Source organism: Pleurodeles waltl, chromosome 3_1, assembly GCF_031143425.1.
Source record: "Pleurodeles waltl isolate 20211129_DDA chromosome 3_1, aPleWal1.hap1.20221129, whole genome shotgun sequence".
In the NCBI taxonomy this organism is placed as follows: Eukaryota; Metazoa; Chordata; class Amphibia; order Caudata; family Salamandridae; genus Pleurodeles; species Pleurodeles waltl.
Window position 1 is genome coordinate 227,238,417 of NC_090440.1, and position 22,331 is coordinate 227,260,747.

The 22,331-nt window shown below is 44.5% G+C and overlaps 1 protein-coding gene across 12 annotated transcripts in view; it reads right to left on the reverse strand.

Moving 5' to 3' along the window:
• Positions 1–22,331, reverse strand: part of NEO1 (neogenin 1) — a 514,543-nt gene that overhangs the window by 320,093 nt on the left and 172,119 nt on the right. For all 12 annotated transcript variants that reach the window (XM_069222245.1, XM_069222241.1, XM_069222240.1 and 9 more), the window contains exon 2: positions 4,265–4,582. In XM_069222245.1, coding sequence (XP_069078346.1) covers positions 4,265–4,582 — 318 coding nt within the window. The remainder of the gene's footprint in view (positions 1–4,264; positions 4,583–22,331) is intronic.

Consider the following 22,331-nt stretch of genomic DNA (forward strand, 5'->3'; position numbering starts at 1 on the left):
AACTACAAGATTTAATTTCTCTCCACCCAAGTCCTTTCTGCATATCTCCCTCATCGTTTTTCATTTGTATTTTTCCTATGTCATCTACTAAGTTTTTACTTTTTCTCCCACTTTTGTCTGGCCCAGTCTTGTTCTCAATTTCATTGATGGTACTATGTTTTATTTCATTAACTGATTTATCAAACTCCTGCAACCAAACAGCTGTGTATTTCATCCTTTTAGCAATTTGTATAGCTTCTTCCAAACTAGGGTCCTTCATTAATAATTTTTCCTTTATCTTTTTATTGTATGTGCACCTTATTATTTGATCCCTTATCAGAGAATCAGTTAATTGTTCAAAAACCGACAAGAAAATACAAGGACCCTTAATGCCGACACACATGATGCTATACCCTCATCCACTCCTAGTATCCCTGAGAAAAACTTGTGGTGTTCCAAGACCAAATTTGTTTTAGGTGTAAACTGGATGTCTAACATCTGTAAAGATATGTCAAAAACATTTGTAGCTTGTCCATCTCCCAACCCGAAAGATACTTCTGGTAGATTTTCATATATTCTCCATCCATCGATCCCCAAAAGATGCAGGAGGATGGCTTGTTTTCTAGGTGGACCATAACTATCACCACCAATTGCCAATATATGTCAGAAATATGTTATTCCTTTGCTTCCAGGGTATAGGGGGTTCCCCTGGTGTAGATAGAAAAGGTGGTGGTGATGCCATACTTTGGTCTCCCATATTATTTACTTTTACCTTTACAGTCTAAATTTTAAAATAACAATCTAACATAATAGATTAACACAATGAAATAAAATAATATACTAACATAACAAACTAATGTCAGTAACTAAAAAAATAATTTCAATGTATTTGTTCGTATCTTCTTGCCGATAACGAATATTCTTCTAAATCCTGTTTTTATTGCTTATTAATAGTCTTCTTCACTTCCTTCTTCTAATCCTCTTCGTTTAGTCCTTCTATTCCCTCTTCTCATACACTTCGTTTAGTCCTTCTCCTTTTTCACATCCAAATACTTCCAGGTCAACATTAGTCCCTCTCCCTTCCTACTTCCAATCGCTTCACTTCGAAGGTAACAAGCAAAAGTAGGAAGTCTCATTCAAGGTAAGGAATTACTAAGGTATTAGCGTTACGTTCATTACCGTGATAACACAATCCTTATGGTCAGCATCTCGCTCACACGCCTTTCTGAGCTCACGCTTCCTCACATTTGGTACGCTATCCTGCATGCGTTTTTGCTTGCGCTACAATTGCTTATGCTCTCCGTTATGTATGAGCCCTCCGTGCGCCCCCTCACACTTCCCGTGCTGTATTCTAAGCTGCCCTGTGCGCGTTCCTCCTCGCGCTAAGACCGTTAGGTGCCCTCTGTCGCATCGCTTACAATTAATAAATTCGGCAAAACAACAGTTTCTCTGAATTCTTCGTTATCGTTTGCAAGCGCTCAGATAATAATTGATCAAAGTCAGATTATTCCACCTGCCTTAGATTTCATTCTGGCGCCATAACGTTGTTCATAAATAAGCATTTAAATCTCCAGGGGAGAAGATGTCTTATGACTGCCTCCTGCACAGGTCCTTCATCGCCAATGTAAAGATCACTCTACGCAGTTTCCATTATCTTCTTTATTTTAAAAGATCCTGCATACAAGACATCTCCAGCTGAGCTTCTCACCCTTCAGCTCCTTTTTCTAATCTCCCCCCAACCTTCCATATGACCTCACAACTTGTATCACCACATTCCAAGCTACTGCCCTATCAAACATGCAGTCTACATAAATGATTGTCCAATATACAACATTATACTCTAGAGCTATAAGCAGTGAGTGGATGGTGGCACTGATAATGCATGAAACTGAAGTAATGGGAGTCATCAGACAAAGATCACTTGAAAGAAGACTTGACCCTTCTGTTCCATCTGTCAAAGCTGCATTAACGCAGATAGAAATTACCAAGTGCCCAGAAACGACCCTATGTTTATTAATAGGAAGCAGGCAAACAACCTCCTATTAAAATCCACCATTGAGGAAGCTACTCTGCATTGATGTATATGTATATGTGCATGTGGTATTTGTACAATGCAGACCTAGCAGAATGCAAAACAGCATTGTACATAGCCAATGGCAATGATTGTCAACATATTAAAAGCAGGGCTGCAAATTTCTCAAAACAAAACTGAAATGTTGCTATTACTACATTGTGATGCTCATTAAAGAGGTGTATCTTCACCTATTTCCTAACTTGGGGCCATCTTAATCGATACTGGAACTCTGCTCTATATCTTTAGTGCAAAGACTGAGAAGCCTTGCTTTTTTTCTGTTATTGCAATTCTTTGTTTACAGTGGCACGGTTGTCCTAGTTGCAGATGTTCTGAAAACCACCAGAGATGGTGAGTAGGCAAGGTTACCACTAACAAAAAAGGTTTCTGGGGGGAAATTGTTTCACTTTGTTTACAGAAAGCTGGTACAAGGGCGTCTAGGTTTTCTTGGAGATGGGTTCTTTGAGTGTGAGGTCGGTATCCAAAGTCAAATCAGAGTGACAAAGCATTGTGCGAAATCTTAGGTTTGAATCTGTCCAGGTTCATGTTATTGTGGCAGATTTGGACCAGCTGTTGCTTACTGTTCCTGGCGAAAAGTATGAACTCTATTTTTGCTGGTTTAATGTTTCAAGTAGGTTCTAGACATCACCATCTGGATGAGGTGAAGTTCTTAGAACTTTTGTTAACCTAATGGCAAAGCTGAAAAAACATTTTAAAATGACCAACAGGACCTGACTAATAATAAGTGCTGATCTTATACATGAAATCCGTACGGTCACATAGCTTTTCTTTGTTATCACGTCCATAGTGCCCTGTAACAGCTAACGTTTAACCATGACCTTCGTACTGACCATTTGTAAACACAAATATAAAGAAGGTGCAAGGGCAATAGTCTGCCACTATCTGTCCCTGCAGCCTCATCATTACATTTTTGCTTTTATACTCAAATTCCCTATTTTTTTTATTTTATTTTATTTATGAATAAGTGCCCTTTTTCCCCAGAAGAACCAGCCAAAAATATTAAGGACCCCTCTCTTAGTATTAAAAGCAGAAGAACCCAAAAAGGGCTCACTCCACCAAAATGTAGCCAGGTGCTGGCTGGTAAAGGAGTTACCCTGTACCAAAGGTTGTTTATGGCTTTCTTACTAGGAGGATCCCATCTGCCGCAGCTATGATACACCCTAGCCTCTTTCAGGCCTCGTGTAAGGCAAGGCCTATCACCAGCATCTATACTAGGTACCAAAACGCCCTGTTCACCCATGGCAATCCCCCTAACCATGCTAGCCTGTGCTGTGGTAGAGAACTTTGTTTCCCCCTTGACTACAGATCATGAGTTCATGAAAAGAAAGACCCCTCTGTGTGCCCTTTATTTCCATCGTTATGGACCAGCAACTGGACTTAGTTAAGGAGCCAGTCCTTATCCCAGGATCATGAACCATCATTCCAAAGTATTTTTCACTATCAAGTGTCGAAACAGAACCTTTGGTAGTTTCAGGGTGCTTAATCCCTTCACAGCCAGTCTCCTCCTACAACAATTCCACAAAGAGGCCATGACACCACTATCTCAAGACCTTGATCTATAAATGTGGAATGGTTAGAGCAAAAAGAACGGACTGCCAACATTCTTCCTCATTTTTCTGCTCTACAGTTCGAACGTTTTATGAAACGCCATACATTGTCATGTATAACCGATACCGGATATTTACATATACTGTCATCACAAACATTGTGGTTACATTTTTACACCACCTCCCTTGAGATTATCCTTATTGCTCAACCAAACCAGCAAGAAGCATCAAAGGCGCTATGAAGGCCCAACTTTTTCCTCGAAGACATAGTACCCAGCATCCTAGTCAGTATGTAATGTGTGCGATCTCAACTTTTACATTGCTAACTAGGCTCTGGGAAAAGGTATTTCTCAAAACGTAGGCTGTCAATACAGATAGTTGTGTGTCCATTGTGAACAAGTTTGAAACCATGTAATCCCCATGAGTATGTACAACGAATATGAGTTACGCTCTGATTTTCCGGTCTCATTTACTTCACCAACTGAACTAGAAAAACCTGGTTACCACACAAATTCTACTGCTACAGCTATAAAGTTAAAACTTCATGAGAGATCTGCAAGCGACTACGCATGTACAAGCCTCCTCTGTCCTGGCCAACACACACCATACCTGTAATAAGAGCTCTGTTCTTTTCCCTTGAACTCACCTGCCACCATCAGCCTGGCCGTGCGGCTCACAATAGTGCCAAGGCTCTCCACTGTGGCCACACACTGGTAGTTGCCTTCATCTGGCTTGTTGTTCTTGAAATGTACAACGCTGCTAATAAGCAAGGAGCCATCTGGAAGCAGCTGCCGCCGATCATCTGAGCCAAAGCTGAGGAAAGTCCCATCCTTCTTCCACTCAATCTTAGGAGATGTCTCAGAGTACGCTGAACAGTTCAGTGTCACCGAAGATCCTCGAACAGCTACTGTGTCTTCAGGCTCCACGAGGAACATAAAAGGTGTGAAAGTCCGTATACTGGGGCCTGCAGAGAGACAAAGGCAGACATAACCAAAAGCCCGAAGAGAAACAGCACCCAGACATTTATTGTAAGGCTGATGGTCATCCACGCCCCAAAAACACTTGGAACGCCACTCCAACCACAACATGATGGGAATTGCTCTTCATTAAGTATCAGCTTGAAAAATGGAGTGAGTTAGTATAGCCCCAAGATTCGGAGTAGTCATTAAAGAGGTATGCATCTAATAACATAATATTCCAAAAAATGTTAACCACTTATGGCGCAGTCTGTCATTGTGTGGGTAGAGAACCCATTCCAAATGTGACTCATCACAGTATTGTGCCCAATCAAACAGACAGAACAATGCTAGCCCATTCCTATATATTTGCCATAATTTCTAGTACTTTGAGAAACTTTCCCATCAGGTTTATCTATAAAAGCAGTAAAAAAATAATTTCAGAAATAATGTAATTACTATGACTCACGTACATATTGCCCATTTTGTTTATGTACTATATAAGCTACACCTCATCCGTATGCAACGCTCGAGGTGGTTAATCCTCCACATCTTGCTTGCATCCAGTCTTTCAACCCCTGCCTTGGTGCTTCTCCCATATATCCCCACCTTTGTTCAAGACTGTATTTCTTTGAGCTAGATCAGCGCCATCACGTAGGAGCTATTGGCTTTGCCCATGTGTTTTAGCCATGTTGCATACCAGCATGGCTGCTGTTCAGCTTGGCTAAAAGTTTGTGATGTAATGAGTGTGGTGTAGTACAGTGGAATAGAGTGTCGTAGAGTAGAGGGACAGTGTAGAGTGTCGTGGAGTAATGTTTCAGAGTACAGTGACAGAGCAGAGTGACAGTAGTTTGTGTCGTACAGTAGAGTGTCAGAGCGGAGTGTGGCAGAGTGTCGTATAGTGGAGTGTCAGAGTAGAGTGTCACAGAGTGGCGTGGCGTGTCGCAGAATGGAGCGTTGCACCAGCGGAGGGGAGTTCCGGCGTAGTGAAAAGGGAGTGTTGCAGAGGGGAGAGGAGGGTCACAGAGGGAAGTGTCACAGAGAGAAGCGTCGGGGAGGAGAGAGAAGCGTCACAGGGGAGAGAGGAGGAGGGAAGCGTCGCAGAGAGGAGGGAAGCGTCGCAGAGAGGATGGGAAGCGTCGCAGAGAGGATGGGAAGCGTCGCAGAGAGGATGGGGAGCGTCGCAGAGAGGATGGGGAGCGTCGCAGAGAGGATGGGGAGCGTCGCAGAGGGATGGGGAGCGTCGCAGAGGGATGGGGAGCGTCGCAGAGGGATGGGGAGCGTCGCAGAGGGATGGGGAGCGTCGCAGAGGGATGGGGAGCGTCGCAGAGGGATGGGGAGCGTCGCAGAGGGATGGGGAGCGTCGCAGAGGGATGGGGAGCGTCGCAGAGGGATGGGGAGCTTTACAGAGGGGAGCATCGCAGAGGGGAATGAGGGGGAGCAGAATGAAGTGTCACAGAGGGGAATGGAGCGACACAGACAGGAGTAGAGTAGCACAGAAGGGAGTAGAGCGCTCCGTAGAGTGGTGGAGTGTGGAGCAGTGTAGAGTGATGTAGGGGAAAGTGGCACTGGGGAGTGGAATGGTTTGGCATGGCAGAGGTGGGAGTGACAGGGAGGAGCGGGGTAGAGTGGTGCAGAGTGAAGTGGTATAGAGTGGCATAAAGGAGAGTGGCGTAGAGGGGAGCAGAGTGGTTTCCAGTGAGAGAGAAGCAGAGCAATGTAGAGTGGCATAGAGGGCAGTGTAGCTGTGTCGAGTGGCATGGAGAGCAACAGAGCAATGTAGACCGACGTGAAGTAGAGTGGCATGACGTGACATAGAGGGGACTGACGTGGAGTGGAATAGAGTGGGGTGGGACGCAGAGTGGGAGAGGGGAGTAGAGAGGCATGGAACATCAGAGTGGAGTGACAGAGTAGAAGGTTGTACAGTGACACAGCAGAGTGGAGTAAAGTGTCACAGAGTAGCGTAAAGTGTCACAGATTGGAGTACAGTGGAGAGTCACAGATTGGAGTACAGTGGAGTGCCACAGAGTTGAGTGAGTGGTATGGAGTAAAGTGTCAGTGGAATGGCGTGGCATGTAGTGTTGTAGAGAGGAGGGGCATAGGGTGGAGGGGCGAGTAGGAGAGTATAGTGACACAGAGTGGCATAGCACAGAGTGGTGTAAAGTGTCACAGAGTGGTCAAGAGTGTTGCAGAGTCACCTAAATTGTCTTGGGTTGGAATAGAATGCAGTGGAGGGCCACAGAATGGAGTGCCTATAGTGGAGTAGTATAGAATGGAGTGGCATGGAGTGGAATCACGTAGAATGGCCTATAGCGGAGTGGCGTAGAGTGAACTGGCATAGGGTGCAATTGCATTGAGTGGTTCAGAGTAGAGTGAAGTGGCATAGAATGCAGTGTTGCAGGATAGAGTGCAGTGGCCAAGAGTGCAGTGGTGAGGAGAAGATTAGAGTGACAAAGAGCGTAGCAGTGTGGAGTGGTACAGAGGAGTGTTGTGGAGTGGTACAGAAGAGTGTTGCAGAGTGGAGTGGCGCAGAGGGCAGTGGCGCAGAGTAGAGAAGTAAAGACTAGAGTGGCACACACTGCAGTGGTGTAGAGTGGACTGGTGCGGTGGTGTATAGTGCAGTGAAGTGGCAAGGAGCAGAGTATTATAGAGTAGAAGGGCACTGTGTGGAGAAGAGTGGTGTAGAGTGGCATATAGTAGAGTGTTGTGTCAGAGCAAAGGGGCAAAGAGTGGCGTAGAGTAGTGTGTAGAGGCATAAAGTGGCACGGAGTAGTGTATAATGCATTGGTGCAATGTTGTAGATTAGAGTGTCGTAGAATGCACTGGTGTAAAGTGGAGTGATGCAGAACAGAATGGCAGAGTGCACAGCCACAGAATGCATACAGTGCAGTGGCATAGAATGGTGCGGAGTAGAGTTGCGTGGAGTATGCTCCACTGGACTGAACCAAGAGGTGTGACAGACAAACTTTCGAGCCAATGTTGAAAGATGTTGGTCGAAGTAAACCAGTAGTTTAAAATGGGTGACCACCCTTTTAATACTGTGAGCAATATGTCTACTAGACAGCTTAGCTGTAAAAACCCACATCTAACAAGGATGATTGCCTCCCACTGCGTGTAGCTCTCAAGAAGTGAGCAAAAAGGGGACAAGAAAATTAGTGAGTATGCTCATGATTCCAATTAAAGGACTATGGATGTAGGGGTCAAGATGTTGAACTTGTACAGTGATAAGGGGAAATGGAGAGAAACATGGGGTTGCTGGGAGGGGTAACCCTGTGGCCTGATTTCTAGTTTGGCAGGCGGGTAGTCCGTCACAAGCGATACATATGATGGACAAGTGCATTTAGGCTCTAGTGTACTTGTAATGAGGTGTCAAGTCTGTAATGCAGCACCCGTCCACCAAACTATAAATTAGGCATCTAGTTAGCCCTTATCATCTACAAGGAACATATCGCAAGGTCTCTTGACTTGCCTTTGTGGCAGGGTGCCATTCCAGCCGGACTACTGTGCAAAAAACAGAAACTGCAGATCCGGATACTTTTACAGTGGTCTTATTAGTTCCGAGTAGTTTCAGACGTGGAGTAGATTCACAGTTCCGGACAACAGCTAATGCAGTACTTACATATTCAGGTACTCACTATGCGGGGTAGCAAACATAAAACACTCAGGCTGCTTTTTTACTTTTTATCAAATCCTTGTAAACTGTGTGGCCCTCCTATTATGTTGACACTTCGTGCCTTCGGTGTGTATGGTACCTAACTACCTTCTACACCCAGGACTGGAATATTACTTCATTAGTGTGCTAACGACACCTGCATGTCGCCAGACGCCACAACTCTAAGGAGTCTTAGCAATTTAAAGATACTTAACTACTGTTCATGCACATTGGGCATGGTCAGATCTGTTGTGTATGACAAGAAGCCTGGCAAAGACCCAGGGCGTCCAACGCATTCTAGATAAATCAGTTTTAGACCGCATCCTCTAAACCAGTCTCAAAACTCCATCAGCATTTTAGTCAATTTCAAGAAAAGCTAAGATTGAGAGACAGTGAGTTCAAACAATCAAGTGGGAGGCTCTGCATAACAGAAAGGAACAGAGAGAGCAACGGGAAACGTACAATCCCATTCAAGTCTTATTTCTACTACAATCCCTATAACTTGAGTGCAGCAATCCAGGCCACTGGCTGACTATTAGCACTTGTATTGCCCACTCTGTCTGTAAAATACAGCCTCTAAGTGCTGTGCATTGTGCCTGTATTCTAGTCTTTCAAAACTGACCTTAGTGATAGTCAAAAGGTACAGTGAACATGCACTAACCTACTCTCGCCTACATTCCAAAGCGCTATAGGATAAATGCCTTCCAAAAAATGTAACAGTCACCAGACTTACTACCAATATCCCAGCTTAAGCAGTACCTCCTCTCACAAGACTGATTTAACTTGGGGTCTGTGCTCTCCTTTTTACGCAGTATCATCCTACATCTCCTTAAATTCAGACGGACTTGAATCTGCGTGTGCTGTCAAGTTCTGCCAGTTCTTGGCCTTGGATAGAGAACCCCTTACTCACGGTACTCGTTTAGTCTTTTAGGATACAATGTTTTGCTGTAGTCCTGGTGCCTCACAGCTCTGACAATCATATTGTTTCCTCCGGTAATGAGTGTATCAGCTTAAAGTGCTGGTACAACTGGAGAAATAGATAAAAGATCGGACCATAATAGGTAATATTCTTTCCAATGCCTACACGTCTGCACCTGCTAGCCTTTTTTCAAACAATTTCCTGTAGAAAAGGGCAGCGTTTCACCTCCTCTCCCAAGGGGAACAACCACCATCTATGTGCAGAGGATTAAACTCGGTAATTCTCCATTTGAGACAACGCTGGCATTGTAATAGGCGCTGCAGCAGCATCACTTGCTATCATTCTCAATTGTACACAGAGCTCTACTTTTCAACTTTAATTACACTTTGAACATTTAGCTAATTAAAATTCAGTTTCTAGCAGAGAGCACAGAGCACTCAACTTTCAGCGCTTATGCAGTGAAGTGGAGAGGAGGACAATGAACCAATGTAATTCCACCAATTGTAACCTTAACATCATCATCATCATCAGTGGCATGGGCTCAGCCGAGCGATGGGCAATTAATTGTAGGGGAGCCGGGTATGACAGAGAAGACAGCACCACCTAATGAAAAAACACAGCCTAGCATTAGTCTTGGCTTTGCAGGCAATTGAACACTGCGGGTGGGAACTGAGGGCTGCTAGACGAGACAGCCTTCTTGTCTTATGTCTACTCATAGTAACTTGCACAAAGGCTAACACTTTTGGCCTGAAAAAAACAAGCTGTCAAGAGAAGCAGGATATGCACCAGCTGTTGCTTGCAGGCGTCCCACGATCAGCACCATGCGAGTGAGCATCTCTGGGATGGGTACTACAGGTGTGTGCCTTATACAACCCTGCACTGCTGATTTTATCAACGTGCGTGAACACCTTTGGGAATAGACATTTGCCTCACACTATACAATAGTGAGCATCTTTGGGGTCACTACAACAGGCATGTGCCTCACACAATCCGAACACTGCTTCGTTTATCCATATGAATGAGCATCCCTGGGATGGCCACAACCATACCATAAAATGCTGATGTTATGTATATGAGTGAGCATCTTTGGGATGACCACTAATAGCATGTGCCTTGCCCTACCCCACATCACCAAGTTCATACATGGGAGTGATCATTTTTGGGATTACTATGACGTGCCTCATGCCACTACCCTTGTGAACGAGCATCTTTGAGACGGGCTTTTAATGGACTGTGCCTCCAACCACCTTACAAATGCTGAATGTATCCAAGTGAGTAAGGATCTTTGGAATTACCACTACAGACATGTGCCTACCATCACACTACAATGCTCAGTTTATCAGGCTTACCCGTTCTATGCTGAAAACCACATATTCACTATTTAGTACTTAGTGAATGACCCTGGTCAGTAATTGCCACCAGAAGGGACAGAATACTGTTCCACTTCAAACAATCAACAGGAATTGCAGCTGATGCTTGCCTGCAAAGGGCTCTGCATCAACCAGATATCAGAACTCCCAAACTGTAGCAACCCTCAGAGTGAAGCAGACGAAATGCTCAGATGCAAATATGCAGAGTGCAGAGGGAAGAAGGGACAAAGAGCTGCGAGGTAAAATACTCAGATGAAGGCGAGTTAAATATTCCATCCAAAGCAGGGATCCGGTGCTGCAGGTAGAGAAATACTGCACAGGGATACTGAGCTACAGGGAGATAACCAACTACTCGGAAGCAGGAAGGCAGAACTGTGAAGTGAAATACTCAAAAGCATGAATACTTAGCTGAGCGAACAAATATGGACAAGCAGGGGGTGAAAAAAAAAAATCAGGTGCTGTGGTACACAGCTGAGAGATAATATCCTCCGAAATAGGGATACAGAGGTATACAAAATAACAGGAACATGGCTGTGATATTAAAGATTAGGAAGACGACCGACGGGGAAAATGTGTGAGAGGAAATACTCAAAAGCGGAGAGAGAGAGAGATGTACATTAAAATACTCAGGAATAAGTAAATACAACTTTGAGATTAAACACTCAAGCACAGCAACCCAGCAATGAAATTAAATCCTTGGAACCAAGGGTGCAGATCCGACAGATTACTCACTATGAAGCCTGTATCTATGTATTAGTAAGACTAAATACATAGATACAGGGAGGGGCAGAGCTCCAAGACTAAATACATGGAGGCACGGATGCAGACTCCTGAGATTAAAATACGTGGAAGCAGGGATGCAGACCCATGAGAGCTAGCATGCAGAAGCAGGGGTAAAGACACCTGAGATTAAACGCGCAGAAGCAGGGCTACAGACCTCTGAGATTAAACATGCAGAAACCGGGCTGCAGACCTGTGAGACTAAACGTGCAGAAGCAGGACAACCAACGTGTGAGATCAAACGTGCAGAAGCAGGGCAGCAGGCCTGTGAGATTAAATGTACAGAAGCAGGGCTACAGACTTGCGACATTAAATGCGTAGATGCAGGACTGCAGACCTGTGACATTAAATGTGCAGAAGCAGGGCTGCAGAAATGAGATATTAAATGTGTAGAAGCAGGACTGCAGACCTGTGACATTCAATGACCAGAAGTGAGGCTGCGGACCTGTGAGATTAAATGTGCAGAAGCAGGACTGCAGACCTGTTACATTAAATGCACAGAAGCAGGACTACAGACCTGCAAGATTAAATGCGCAGAAGCAGGGCTGCAGACCTGTTACATCAAATGCACAGAAGCAGGACTACAGACCTGCGAGATTAAATATTCAGAAAAATTGTACAGAGTTGCAAGAAATAAATTACTCAAACATGGATACTGGGCTGCAAGGATACTGAAATACGCAAAACGAATTACATTGTGGGAGACAAGGGGATACAGCTGTGATGAATGAAGAGCAAGGCTTCAATGAGGCAACTCTTGGGCTGTGAAGAGGAAAGTACAGTCAGCCCGTTATTTATCCAGACATGGCAAGCTACAGAACTTGTTTCCATGCAGGCAGGCAGGTCTGTAGCAGTAATGAATGAAAGGCAGATCTGCCAGCAGCATATTCGAGGCTGTGAAGAGACAGTCTACTGAAATGTTTTCAAATTTTAATGGGAAAACAAGTGAAGTCTGTGGGCAAAAACGAAGATGTCTGCAGAAACTAATACGAACATGTAGATTACAGTTAGTTGAATGGTAGGTAATTATACTACAACAGTGTCTACCAAACAGCATCCACTATATTGATTTGGAGCCTACCTGAGTGCTTTTAGAGTAAGTTAACTCAACAAACACCTCTCCTCCACCTCGTTTTGTGCACATCTGGTGCCATCACACATCTCGAGACATCCTCCCACTGTCATGACAGGTCTCAGACCCTCTTTGAGTGACTGGGATTGAGAGCACATGTGTCTTCCACACAGTCCTAAAGGGGAGGAGACTTCTCTGGTTGACCGAAGTAATCCGGTTTGGCGAACTCCTTGCATGAATTCACTCTGCCTTACAATAAACCAACACGTCAAATAATCAGTCCCTCGGACTCAGTCGGATACTCAGGTCCCCTTTCTACCTGCAAATTTAAGCAATTATAGAAATCTGCAAGGAACTGCGAAATACACTTCCAGATACAGATCGTTCCTGAAGGATATGGAGCAATATTTGCAGCCAAAAGGCTTACATTGTGAGAAAGATGTTGGATTTTGCTCTGGGAAAGTTAAAAGACTGACAGCAACCCTTGCATTAGCAGTGGTGTAAGACAAAAAGATGGGGTTCCGACTTCAAAATGGGTTCAGAAGAACCCGAGAGTCCTGTACCTCACAGATATTTGCAGGCAGTAGGTCTGACTGGGGCAGAGAGGGGGGGCTGGAAGGTAGGGACCCCTATGAGCAGCAGGGGCCTGTGTTAGAACTCTGGGTATTAGTCTCGTCGTGAAAGTCATTTTAAAAAAGCGTACTAGGCAATCAGTATGCACGGGTGGGTATTTTAGTGACTGAGAAGTCATTGGTATCATCAACCCTACCTTGATATCCGAACACAACCACCTACCAATCAGGAAACTTGTGAACATTGAACCAGACAGAGCTGCTTTTTAATTGAACCGTTTACAATTTAGGAGTTGTAAGTTAAGATTGTCTGAAACTGGCACGCCCATCCAACTGGACTCGAACCTATCTATGCTCTTCACCACACTGAACATGAGTTACCCCTCAAAATATGCATAAGTAATCTAAAGGTAGCACCCGGAGCATTACAAAATACATGAATGCATTAACTAATGGCACGCCACGCACTAGGAATCACAGTCTCATCCATGACAAACTACTTTACAAGTAGTTTCTTTTGTACAATATTTTGGACCGAAATGCTCTGGCAGACGCGTTATTAAAAGTCGATTTAAAGTGCAACCTGCAGCGCAGCAGCTTTGGACATCAGCACAATGGCTTCGACATCACATCCGAGGCTCACCTCTGCACCTCAAGGTAACACTATTTATTCACTGGAGCCGCGTGAACCGCCAGATTCCCGCTATCAGCAGACTGCACAGAGGGGCTCACGCCGGTCTCTGGAGACTCCCTCCACGGCCCGGCGAGGGCCCTATCGCCTCCATGCAGCCTCCCTGCTTAGAATTCATGGGGAAATTCGGTCTTTAGAAGGAGCCGAGAGCCACGTTGGGGGGTCAGACAAGTAGCTCAGCTTTAAGGTGTCGGGAAAGCGTTTCTTCCCGTGTGTCTTTGAAATTCCAGACATCCCGCAGTCAGCTGCTCGCCTGAGCCATGCTGCTGCGGCAGCACCACGTGTGGGCAGTAATCACGCTAGGGAAGTCAGGGTGCAGAATGGAGTAGTCCTTTACCTTAAAAAAAAAAAGTGTGTGGCATCACTTCCTCCTTGTGAGAAATGTCACTGGGGCGGCCCCGACGGGGCATTTGCACAATAATAGCCTAACCAGGAATCTGACAAGCAGCTGAGAGTGAAGTCCTTCCAGTAGCAGTTCTACACATGCAGGTATGCCTGGAAGTGGGAGCTAATCTCAAGTTTCCAAGTATGGAAGGAGCAGACAATCATGCAACACTGCCCACTGGCCTTAGGCTACAGGTGACAAAAGCAGAAAGAACACATAATGGACAGAATGTGAACAATGCAAACCCCCAGTCACAGACATCGGTTTAATCCATCATTTTTTTGGCCACCACGCCACCCCAGTTTGGACCCAGCCATGTGCAAATCCGTCTTGACCCTGCTCCCCACGGGAACAGTTTGGCCCAAATTGCCAAGACAGGTCCTCCCTCCACCAAAAACAAGCATCCTGGGACCATTTTGGGGGTATTGGCCATACCCTTCCCACTTACGACGACAAAAGCAAAAACAAGCATTTGCAATGCAACGGGTCTCGCATTACTCGGAGTTAGAGCTATTAGCAGTTTTTCTTGCCTTATTAAATGGAAAAAAACGAGCGTGACCGCGCTGCTAAACAAGCAAGATCGTGCTGGGAAAAAAGAGAAAAAGTAGTCCACAAACCAGACGGAAAACAGCGAGCCTCCTATGTTTTTTACTATTTGGTCGCTGCGCTCGAGGAGGGCTAACCACCGGAAAAGGCATGACGTATGCATGCCTTCCACTAATGAAAGCAAGCAGATTTTAAAAGGCAAGCCCACAAACCAATGAAAGACACTGACGCGACATGGACAGAGTTCCGAGCCCTTTTCTAACTACTACAGCATCTCACAAGCGATACGCATGCGCAAGCTATGCAGGCTCGACCCTAATAACAAATGGTGGACAGATAGGCTGCAGATGCTTGAGACAGAAAATAGGTACAGGCACTAAAACAAACTGATCCACGTCAGTGAATTAGATAGCTAAAAAATGGGCACACAATTGCACATCAAGGCAGATTTGGACTTGTACAGACACTGTGTATTTGCGTTTTGCATTGTATTGAAGACTGCAGCCATTTGTGCTTGCTGAAGCAGTAAAGACCGCCCCCACTGGACCACAAAACAGACCCATAAACATCAACAAAAAAAAGTGGGCCACAAACTGATGTGTCAGACCAGCCTCTGGTACTAGCAGACTGACCTTTGGCCAGTCTGATCCTGAGCACAGGCCTGGGAAACTGCTATTTACAGACTGTATAGCTTTTTGTACCGAAATAATGGCTAGAGCATACCTATTCAAGGAACAAGCCAGAGCCTCGCCACAGTCATTCAAGCTGCCGTTAAATAGCCAGACAGAAAGTAGAAAGGGGAGGATCAACAGAGCTGGGGTCAAGTACATTCAAAGCCAAAAGGTCTGGCGATGGTGGCTAGCCTTTTGATTTCGCCAATGCTTATTCCGGTATGCTCAGAGTTTTGTACAACTTTAGTGTTGAGGGATCTTGTGTTCCCTCTACAATATATATGTATATATAATATTGGTTAAAAGCAAACATTTACTGAACTCAAAAGCACACATTGCCTTAGTAGTTCGTAAGTATTTGGGAGTGAATGTGCTTTTTGTGAAAGAACAGAATACAGTAACTTACAGCAAAGTTAGCAAATGACTGAAACAGGCTGACGTACTGCGACATGAGGTGTGCTACAGTGTGCAGAAGAAATATGTGAATAATGACAGATCAATGGGCGGAGAGAGCTGGCTGAAAGCTCCTGTGCGTATATTATTTATATAGTTTATAATGTTCATAAAATCTAAAAGGTCTAGGCTGACGCCATACTTAATTAATCTATCTAGAAATAACTAGGTAGAGCTTTGAAGTCCCACAAAAATGTGCAAAGTTAGAGGAATCTGGGGCCATCTTTGTGTGAATGTACGTAGTTCTTTGAGAAAATATAGCTGTGCAAATATTCCTTACTCTGAGCACACGGGTGTCAAGTTTTAGTACACGTTAACGTGTCGTCTCCAAAAATATCAGACAGCCGGAGAGATGGGCACGGGACAGGGTCACTTCTTAATATGCGCTGGCACTACACGACACTGGAAGCACTGAATAAAACAAACTACTTGGAAGAACAGCTACTGAAAAGAAAAATATAAAATACTGGGGAGAATGCTTTCTGTTCCACGTGTGAAGCTGTAAAGCAAACATCGATGAAAGAATAAACTGTGCAAAGAGGCTGAACGCTTCTTAGACACGAGCTCTGAGAAAGACACACTAGACCTGCTCGACACTGTGGCCAGGCTCTGGACTGGAACGACCCTGCCACGGTTTGCTTACAGGGGGCGACATGGTGCTTTTAAAATACTCCCAAAGGCTCTTATCGTGGTAATGAGATGTGCCAGGCCCTCCCTCAGCAGTGTCATTAACAAGCTGTCTCACCGAGCACCGCTTCTACCATGTGAGCAAGTCACAACAGCACCGACGCTAACAGACTGCCTGCACCCCTCTCTGACTGTATCGGCAGCAATGGCTGATTAACTCTAATAGCACCCGTTGCCCCCTCCCACGCGCAAGAGGTGCTAAAAAAAATCCAGCTCCGCCAGGATTTCGGAAGGATGGGCTAAGGAGTGACAATCGGCGGCTGCTCCATCTTGTCGGAGCTGTGAAGGCACGCTCCCCGGGGGCGGCGCGAGGGCGCGCGTGCTCATTATCACTGCCTGCGCACGCGCGTCTCACCAGCGCCTTAACAAATACCCGCGCCCATCTGTCAGGCGGGCCCGGGACCAAACCCGCTCGCACCTGTTACCGTTCACCATACACGGGCATCTTTGGCCTCCGAAGCCGTGAAGAGACTGAGGCACCGAACACCAGTACAGCTTCTTTTATGTCCATTCACCAAAATGCAAAGGGGGAGAGTGTGTAAGTGGCACCTTGCAGCCCCGATGATATCACAGCAGCCGTTTTTTTAAATACTTAGCCAGGGTTTATAAAAATCTATTGACTTTGTCAATGCTCGTTCAGATTAAAGCAGGGTAACAGCTGGCACCCATAAATGACATTTGCATATGTGAACCGATAGCTTAATGTGATGCGGAGCTTTTCATAAAACTGCTGGATCATTTACTACCAACAAACACTGAGGAACTCAACACATTGCTCATCCAAGATATTGTTCTCTACCTCCACATTGACGGCTAAACCCTTGGCTCCTCACCTACACCAATCACTACCCTTGAATCAAGAAAAACCTGTTGATGTACTGTGAAGCCTTTAACCACAGGTGATCAACTCTCTCCAACTCGGTCCCATTCGAAACACGAGCTCAGGATGGATCACAGTTAGATTCCCACAACTGACTCTAATGCGAGACAGGGGCGCTTTAGTTTAAGATTCCTGCACAATCACATTCTCCTCGTTTAACTCACAAGGTAGATAGGTGCACTAATGTTGCAACCACCCTAGCAGTAAGGCAACACAGCAGTGTACCAGATGAGAGATGAATGCAAGAGGATGCAGAATTACAACGTATCAATGCTACATCTAGTGATATTGATTTGCGTGAACCACATAAAAGAAAGTAAAGATGAATAACACAAACTATATACAACACAACACAAACTATCACTTGATAAAGTAGCAGAAAATGGCCCAGTATTGTTAATGATCTATTGTTTCATTCACTTGAGGTATCCCACCAATGTTACCCCCACATTGTAGGGCTCAAGGCGCTAATCATGGGGATTGATTCATTAGCAAAGGTATCCATTATTTCACATTATTATTAGATATGGCCAACACAAATTACTTTGTTGAGGATGTGCGCTTACTTGGCATCATCACTTCAATTTTGATATATAGTGCCTATGCAATATCTACTGGGGCCTGATCATCAAACTTCTTCTCGGGACACTGGACTGAACGGTATGCAAGTGTACAGCCACTGGATGTAGTGAAGTAACAACGTAAATGGAATGCAATGGATGGCTGAGCAACAGATGCATGAATGTATTAAACCATTACAGTAGGGTTGATAGGTGATGCTACCATAAAAACGTTTAGTAGTAATTGCACACATGTGCTCCAAGTTCATTTCCACCATATTGAACGGTTGGAGGGAAAAGAACGCTTAGCACTATGCAAAACGCTGTACACGACGCCATTCAGCTAATATAAATGACTCAAATTATACAAAAAGTAATTTCTTCAAACTTGCCCCACTGCATCAAAAACAGATGAAAACGTGCATGTGCTATTATGAGATCATCCCTTATTGAAATGTAATTGCTGACAGGCCTTTCACAGTGAACATATGTAGAAATTAAGCCTCTCCCTGCTCTATGAGGTTATTTTCTACAAATCCCTCACAAACCTGGGAGAGGTGATTCACTACTAAAAGGGTAAACAACGAAAATGATCTCCCTTAAGGGAGCCCTTTTAATAAAGCCAGATTTAAAAAAATGCCCGTTTCGTTACTATTTCTAAGGGGATACTAACTAGCCTGTTCACCATTGGGCCCATCCCAGAACCACGTTCACTAATGTGCACAAAACGGGAAATAATTTATTATTTTAAGTTCACAGGAGGCAACAAGGCAAAGGCTGTGTGCCTTTAAGTGACTGTTTTTGTGGTAGCACCAAATGTTGTGGTTTTGTCCGTTTTTTGGGAGCTGGGTTGGTACTCAAGTATGCGTGCAAGGGTTAAAAAAAGAATAAGAATTTTATGAGTGTGCGAGAGCATATGTGTGGATGTGTCAGGGCAAGACCACAGTGTGCACTTAACGACAGTCTGCGTTACGGGGTGCGTGCTAACTTGGGGATGTGCACATGTGAAGGATGCCCTGGGCGATCAGGATTAATAACACCAACAGCATAACTGCACGTGTAGCTGAGAGCATGTTAACGTGTGCGAGTTCAGGGCAGCCTGCCAAGTGGATGACGGCATGTGTATGAGCACATGGGGTGTCCAGGAATGGGTGGTGTGCGACGGGGTGGCGTAACACCCGTAATGATGAATGTCGTGTGGTATAACGTGCTGTGCGGTGCAGGTGTTTGAGATAAGGTGGATGTCTGGGATTGGATGTATGGCAAGCCAAAGTGTTAACTTATAGCACACGAACAAGCTAGACGTGTTTTGTTGTGGGCAAGCACAACCAGTGAAAAAATGGTGCACACGAGTGGAAAAATTGTCATGCCTACATGCTTTTAAGTGTAATGTTATTCAGAAAACAAATGCCATAGACTTAGTCTTGAACCGCTAGTAATGCAGAAACTAAGGCTTTAGACTCTTAAAGGCGCTCCATCCTTCACATCAAAGTATAAGAAACTGTAAGCAAAGTCTCTCTGAACGAAACCCAATTCCATATAAAAGATTTATAGTGTAAACAACTTTGCCAAAATAATAGCTAGAAGGAAAGATGCGAACTTCGGTTTCCACAGTACAAACTCATCCCATAATCTCCCCCTTCAACCTCCCACGTCACATGTACGATCTCTGCTTGATCTTTTATCTAACCATCCATCCACAACATCAGGCTTCTGCAAGGAGAAGCTTGTGAGCTACTGGCAGCTCTCCAGCTACTTGCGGGTAGCTCTCCTGTGTGCAGCCTAACCTACTGTAAAAGACGCTTTTGTTTGGTTAAATTAGTATATGTATATCACCACTGAAAAGTGTGCATCAGAGATGAAAACGTGTATATTTTCATAACCCATTCATTACCAAAATATATTTAAAGCTGATATTTGAATAAATCATGGTGCATTGGGGGACTTATCTTGGTGCCAAGGACATTGCAGCTGTGGCTGTTATGTATTTCCACTGTAAAGCATTCCAAATTCACAAAGCCTTTATAGTCTCAGCCTACCCATACAGCACAGCTGTTTGGCTTGCTAAAGAGATCTTGTGGACATTCAGAAAGCTAACGTAGAAATGTTCTACCCATTGCTTGCCACTGGCTTTGTGGTTTGTAACTCACATTTTCTTGCTTTCCATTTGCTGGCTTTATTTGGTTTAGACTGTCCAGCTTGAGTTACTACCTTCTTTTGCTCAAACCTTATTTACAGTATGCTTCCAAGAGCTCCCTTTCTGTAAACAGGCCTGTAAATCTTGCTCTGATCTCTTCACTTTTGCGGCGGTCAAATGTCAGGCGCTGTTGTTCGAGAATGGTTGTTTACTTTTCTTTCTCTCACTTCAAAGTGAGAGGATTTCTGTGACAATCTTGCTGAATACTAGGGGTAGGACAGCCTTTTCTTCTAGCACAGACAACGTTTAAATGAAGTGTGTAAGTATTTCAGAAGATATCAGAATTAGGAACACAAACAAAGCACTTTAAAAGAAAATATATTTCTGAAGTGTGTTAGAAACAAACACTTGAATATGATCAAAACAAATCATTACACTAGGTGATGCAACTTTCCAAAAATTTCGTCTGTGCACTGTATAGTTTTATTAGTAAAACTGTATGTCTGTGCAAACGTAATGGCCATTTCACTTGAAAATGTGTTGTCTGTAGTGGCAGTGTGCTACCACACCAAGAATACTCCACTCTACGCCACTGCATTCAACTCTGGAACACTCCACACTACTGCACTCTACTCTGCACCAATCCACTTTACACCACTCCACACTACTCTACGCCACTGTACTCTATGCCACTTCGTGCTTCGCCTCTCTACTCTACCCTGTACCACTCTACTCTGTGCCAATGCACTCTTCACCACTCTGCTCTGCACTACTGAACTCTTCGCTACTGCACTCTACACTCCAGTCTAGGCCATATCAATCTACTCTGCACAACTCTACTCTAGCGCACTGTACTCCTGGCTACTATGCAACACTGCATTCTACACCACGGCACTCTATGCCAATGCACTTTACTCTTTAACATCCAACTCTATGCCACTCCACTCTATGCCAATTCACTGTACGCTAGTCTACCCTACACCATTACACTCTTTCACTCTAGCAACTGCACTCTACCCTGCACCACTCCACCTAACTTCACTCTAAATCGATCTACTCTGTGCTACTCTAGGCCACTGCACTCCTAAGTACTGTACTCTACACAACTGCACTCCACTCTACTATACTGACACTATCCTGCAACACTGCACTCTCCACCACTCTGCAGCACTGCACTCCACAGCACTATACCCCACTCTGCAGCACTGCACTCCACAGCACTATACCCCACTCTGCCCCACTGCACTCTATGGCACTATGCCCCACTCTATGGCACTATACTACACAGCACTATACTCCACAACTCCACTCTGCGCTACTCCACTCTATTATGTGCCACTCTAATATACCCCATAACATTCTACAACGTTGCATTGTATGCTGATGAATTCAATGCCACTACACTCTATACCACTATAATCTACAACACTCTACGCTAATGCATTCTACACTAGTCCACTATACTCTATGCTACTCCAGTGTATGCTACTATACAAGACTCCACACTATGCCACTCCAATACAGGTCACTCTCTGCCTCTCCGCTTTTCACCATTCCACTCTACGACACTCCACGCCACTCACCTCTACACCACTACATTTTAGCCATGCTAAACAGCATCCACGCTGGTGAACAACATGGCTAACACACTTTGGCAAAGCCAATAGCTCTTACATAGGTGAGGCATATTTGCTTTGGCAATGCTTGTTTACGTTTCTGCTGGCAATCCAGTACTGAAGTGATCATGGCTGATAATCTTGCATAGGACAGCTACTAATGCAATCTTTCCTGATGTGTGCAACACAAATAACATTAGTAGCTCTGAATGATTTTCATTAAACATAAGTAGCTCTTATTAATGCAAAGGTTGGAGACCCTTGCACAGCATCACCCTCGTACACCTGCTTTAATATAGTCTATACCTTTCCAGATGTGCATAACCCTTAACTTTCAATAGAACACACAAATACGAGCAGAGGAACATAAGACCACCCTCTTAACAGCTACAGTTCTCTCCATAGACATTTATCAATAGTTTTAACACTACTAATGTGTAGGCTAAACACAAATATTGCCTCTAATTTACACCTATTCCCGGACAATACATCTAGGAAGGATACAGGGCCTACAACAACAGGGAGATGTCAGACAGTTCTTAACAAGATGCTTAGCGCACCTCCGAACATTTTTAGAAGGTAACCCTTAAAGACAAATAGTCATAACATATGACTACTGCAGCAAGTCCTATACTCTATCGTTCAGAACTCTGCCACTGTAGCCTATTACCATGTATCCCTGTGAAATAGCACATTTAAGACCAACGAGCGCCCCTGCTCATATGATCACAAACCTTCCAAGTCAAGACCTATTTAAAAAAAAAAA